We start from the raw sequence: 5,472 nt of genomic DNA on the forward strand, positions 1-5,472 counted from the left end.
ATGATATTATCAAACTCAAGTTTACCGTGCATAATTTATAGTTTAATTTTATTAATGAAAGTGTATTATTTTCAAAATAAAAATAAAAATAAATCTTTGTAAGTAAATGTTAATTTTGATGAAAGTATAACAGGTGATGGTTCATTTACTGTGTACACAAATATATATTAATAAATATAAACTTCATCTGAGGTGGAAGATCAGACATACACCCAGGTCAGCTAACAGGGAAGGAAGTTGATAGCCTTGCAAAAAGTGGTGTACTGAGGCCACTTGATTTTGTTTGGATTAATCATGATTATGTTCCGCTCCCTTAGGATTCTGAAAATGTATAGTAGGTCCCCCTGTTTTGAGTGCTTTGTTTACTTTTTGTTTCTTGTTGTCAAGGGAAGGTCTGCTGGGTTTTACTGACCCTCTGGTTGTTTGGCTTGTCTTTTGATCTTTTGAAGGAGTTGTCTGGTACCAACAGGTCTGGATGAGAGGGTTGTGCCGGCCCTATGGGGTAGACTTGCTGGGGACAGACAACGGCTCATGGGGCTGGGGCGGTGAGTGCCTAAGATGCAGGGATGGGTTTTTGTTCACCTGCTCTTTTGCATATTGATGTTGTTTAAGGAATAAAGGTATAGCATTTCAAAATATATATAAAAACTTCGTCTCAAGAGTGAATCCATACATCTCGTTCGAAACTCAAGCATTTCCCGTACAAATACTTAATACATTGGGTAACTATTAACTTGTTGGTGCTGAATCTACTGATACAATTTAATATCAGCAATATAATTTTTTATTATCACCTTTTCCCAAGGGTAGAAAATTTAACAAAATTGGGAATTTAATTGCAAGTAGCTATCGATATCAATATTAAAAGCGTTGCTTAAATTATACTGTCCCGTTCTGAATGCTAGTTGGAAGACAAAATATAAATATATAAATATATATATATATATATATATATTTAAAAAAAAAAACAAAGAGATGGTAGATCAAAGTTTAAATTTATTTAGAAAAATATATTGTTGGTCTTCTTGGTATACTAATAAGACACTGCCAAAATGGTTTTTTCTCTTAATACTAATCATACTTGTGGAATACTATAAACAAGAATTAGAAAGGGCTGAAATTTAGTAGTTGCCTAACTAAGAGTACATCATCTTTGATGACAAGGGGTAACTTCGAGGAATCAGCTCCCAAGTATTCTTATATAAACCTTTTGCCTCATCCCCTTTAGCCTATGCTTTTAAGTTATAATCTAATCTCAAACCCCCTCTCTCTGCGACTGTTGAAGCTCTTCAAAAGTCTCTCCCAGACCTTTTCTATAGCTAAGGAGCACAAAGTAAGCATGGAGACGCGGAAACAGCAAGGAACCCAAGCTCCAATTCAATTGATCAGCAGCTTCTATTTCCTGAAGCTAGTCGCCAAAATTTTGGTCCCATTGTCTGTCCTTTCTGTTATATTATCCTACCCTTTGTTATGCAACTTCCATATATTGGCATACGGTTTGCAACTCTTCAATTTCAGCATTGGTAAGAATTATATGTTCCTACTTTGCAACGGGCTTCTTGTTTTTATTGCCACCAGCTCTGGTTTGATCCGTAGTTCTTCGGTAAAAACTGATTCTAAAGCTGAAAAGACCATCAAGAGGAAGGGATGCAGTCAGAGAGAACAGCTTGAATCATCAGAGAAGAAAGGGTCGATTGAAAAGGCAAAAGTTACTATAGAAGTTGATCTAGAAGCACGAGAATCACAAATGGATTCCTTGGCCCTGGTACAAGGAACAGAAGATGTCCCCGTGGTCGTACAAGATGAAGGTGAAGAACAGAGTAGTGAGCTTATTGTAGTTGAGGAAGATGAAGATGAAGGACTTGGGTTGATGAGTAAAGAAGAGTTAAACAAGAAATGTGAGGAATTTATTAGAAAGATGAAAGAAGGAATCCAATTTGAAGCCCGGCAACTGATCATGGTTCAATGATTGAATTTAACACACTCAAGAGTCTAGGCATCAACCTGCTTGTAGTTATAGATTTCTGTAACTTGTTTTCTTTCTTTTGCTTGTCTCTTAAGTCCCTAACCCGAGGTTTTGTTTTGAATAATTTGCACACATACCTGGTTACCTTGTTAGTATTTTTTTTCCCAGAAATTTGATTTCTGAGTTACCTCTAATAATTTCTGTTAATGTAAATTATAAGCTGTGATGAAATGATTTTTAATGCAAATAATCATGTATTGGGATTTGATGATGGTAATTAGACTTGCTGTTTAGAAATATAATTAAGTTGTTGGATCTTACAGTTTGGTTTCGAGTTAGGATTTAGAACCCATCAAAACCTTTAAAGTTTTAAACAATGGGTTTAGTGCCAAATGTAGGGTTTATAAGCACAGGGCATCTTCCAATAGCCTTTCATTATATTTGTTTAATCATTAATGCTTAAGACAAGGCTTGAGAAGCAGTTGGAAAGTCAAATCAAATAGGATCTGTGAAGGGATTGATACAATCCCTGATGTTACCCTTCTTTTGATCTTCCTCTATTTTTCTCCCCAATACGATTATATGAATGTCTCCGTCCTTGCCTTACGCATGTGGTGGTTTTCGGTTTTTTGCCCGATGGTTACTTTATCAAAGGAACCCACCGAGCAATTGCTCACTTGACTTCAAGTCATCCAGAAGAGGACAATATAAAGTGAGCAAATTTAATCCAATTAGCCTCCCCTTCACTGGAGTAAGAAGAATGATTCTATTCCAATCTAAAGATTTTTTGTCTGCAATCACTTTCCCAAAGGTATCTGCCCACACTCCACCCCATCTACTACAAACCTAAACAATTCCCTTGAATAAGAAAGTTCCAAGTTTGAATTCGCTCTGTTCTAACCCTTCAACTGGGAAATAATTGACCGTAATTCTGACTTGAGAAGGCTCTGCCATCACTACCCCCACACATAGGGACAAGCTCCACGCAGAGTAGAAGATTCTAAATATCCTGACACAATGTTTTAAGCACACCAATGAGCTGCTCAATCTTACATATTTGAATCAGTCTTCAAGCCATTTTAGAAGCAACTTTCAAGGGACAACCTCACAATCTAACTTCGAGATCCTCAAATCCTAACGAGAGTGTTATACTTCATGATGAGCTGCCCAGCATCCCTCTTCCTGAAATTGAAACAAAAAGAAAGAGACTTAACCCCACCACTATATAAACATCAGCATCACTAAGCAAAAAATTAATTTCCATCGCTAACAGCTTCTCTCCTTCATGACATCATATGGTTTCTAAGGGCCCCATTCAGAGCTGAAGAATCATAGTGCATCCTTTTGCAGAGAAAGAAAGCGAGTCTTTGCCCTTTGCACATGCACACACAATAATTATAAGGAAAAAAATGTAGAGAATAAAAGAAAAAGTTATGGGAAAAACACAAAACAGCAGTGAACAAAATGTAAACAAATACTGACGTTCCATCGCTTGGGTTTGCTTGGACCCAAGCACTTCCAAATATGTTACATTTACAGCATGGATAGTGGGAGACAGGAGTTTTTCACCGTGCTTGACCTGCTTCCATCTAAAGACCCCACAGCCAGACTCGGTCGTCTCTGGTTACCAAACACGCAGGCAGAGGAATCAGATACTAATTTTTTGACCGGTCGCTTAAGTGGGTCCAGTTTTGACTATTTTATGACAGGATTTAGCATGTCGTGGCAAAATGTAAGCCCTTATCATCCAAAATTTGGCTAAACAATCGTTGTAGAACGGATGAGCCATCCACTTCTACAAGACTCTTTTCTTTATGATACATGAGATCCGAGACATGCAAGTGTCACGGTCCTCACATAAATGTAAATCTCATGGCACGTTTGGTTCACGGAATAGATAAAAATGGAATAGAATAGTTATTACGTGAGAATAGAATAAGGTGGGAATAGAATAGAATAAATATTATGTAATTTAGTATGATGAATAAAATAGAGTAGGAATAATTATTATGACTTATTACAGTGTTTGGTTGGTAACAATAGCTTTAGAATAGGAAAGGAATAAAAAATAAAAAGATCAAAATACTCTTTATTATATTTTATTATTTTATTATTTTTTTTTTAATATTAATAATTTATAATTAATTAAAATATTAATAATTAATAATTTAATTTAATTATTTAATTTGAAATATATAAATAAAAATTAAAAAATTTTTATTTTAAATTCATTTTGATTTTTTCTTTTATTCTTGATCCGTCGACAACCGAAGATGTTGTCGATGCATTAAGAATGCTGATCTGGCACTCCTTATGACCTGATCTAGTCGCTAAAGTGTTAGATCAATGCTTCTTATGATCGAATCTGGCTGTAAAGCACCAGATCAATGCTTCTGATAGTACAATCTAGTTGTGGAGCACTTGCAGCGCTTTTGTGGCTAGATCTGATAATGGACATCAGATCCGATACTTCCTTGATCAGATTTGGCTATGAAGCGCCATATCCATTGCTTTCTTAGTCAAATCTAATCGTGGAACGCCAGATTGACATTTCCCACAACCACATGCAGCAGTGGAGGCCCTAGTCCTGTCATCGCCCTTTTCCATCCTCCATTGTCCTCGGGTGGTGCAGGAAATTTAAAGAGGGAAAGAGTGAGGCACATAAGTAGAGAGAAATAAAAAGAGGAAAATAAATAGATTTTGTCTTATACAAGATAATAATTTATAAAATTGATTAAGGACATTTATATTCAAACAACTTTTTTATCCTATTCCACTACCCAGGGGGGATCTTGGCTTTTCTGACCTCTCAAGGAATGATCATTTAGTGAACAAAACAACATTATAAAAAGAGATTAGGAATAGGGGGAATGGTCATTCCATCCCCCGATTAAACATGCCATAAGTAAATTTGTATTAAGCTTCTCGAATTTATAAATGTTAAACAAACCGACTAGTTAAGAAAGCAAAGTGCAGTAGATAAATAAAATAAAGCAAAGTGCACAAGTTGTAATGGAATGTTCATTCTCCAAAGCAACCCAAATCAATGAAACAGCAAACTTAAACTCAAGCACAGAAAAGATTAATCCACCAAAGCTCTCGCTACTGATTGTTTGGTTTTGCCACCAATTCACTGCAATGAGAGAGAGAGAGAGAGAGAAACATCGTTAACTAAGAAATTGGAATAAAAGAAGTAACTTGTTCTTTTTTCTTTCATCCTTACATTACAAATGCCAAACGTAATAGGAGATTTAGCTGCTTAATGTTTTTGCTTTATTGATTAGCCATCTTATCTTGGGGAAAAAAAATTTTGACAAGCTATGTTGATTTGCTTAAATGTATAAAGGAAAAAAAAGGGTAAAAGTATGATAAAACATTACCGAAGAAGTTGAGTGAGGCTTGCAGCTTTGTTGAAATCATTACTTTCTCGTGCTCTTAAGATTTGAAACATTAGACCAAGACGGAGTCGCGTGTTGAGACTTTGCTTAATTATAAGGTCAGTCTCC

At 35.7% G+C, this 5,472-nt stretch overlaps 1 protein-coding gene and 1 long non-coding RNA gene across 2 annotated transcripts; one reads left to right on the forward strand and one right to left on the reverse strand.

Moving 5' to 3' along the window:
- On the forward strand, nucleotides 1,128–2,243 carry LOC18612477. Its single transcript, XM_007049289.2, has one exon. It carries the CDS (start codon nucleotides 1,232–1,234, stop codon nucleotides 1,967–1,969), a length of 738 nt encoding a protein of 245 aa, XP_007049351.2. The 5' UTR covers nucleotides 1,128–1,231; the 3' UTR covers nucleotides 1,970–2,243.
- LOC108661806 lies at nucleotides 4,829–5,466 on the reverse strand. Its single transcript, XR_001927687.1, has 2 exons — nucleotides 5,347–5,466; nucleotides 4,829–5,099 (listed from the first exon to the last, which is right to left on the reverse strand). It is a non-coding gene; the product is annotated as an uncharacterized LOC108661806 (long non-coding RNA).

Source organism: Theobroma cacao, chromosome 1 (genome assembly GCF_000208745.1).
Source record: "Theobroma cacao cultivar B97-61/B2 chromosome 1, Criollo_cocoa_genome_V2, whole genome shotgun sequence".
Lineage (NCBI taxonomy): Eukaryota > Viridiplantae > Streptophyta > Magnoliopsida > Malvales > Malvaceae > Theobroma > Theobroma cacao.

Excerpts from the sequence above, each read along its gene's own strand:
- LOC18612477 (XM_007049289.2), top strand. The coding sequence starts at position 1,232 with ATGCTTTTAAGTTATAATCTAATCTCAAACCCCCTCTCTCTGCGACTG.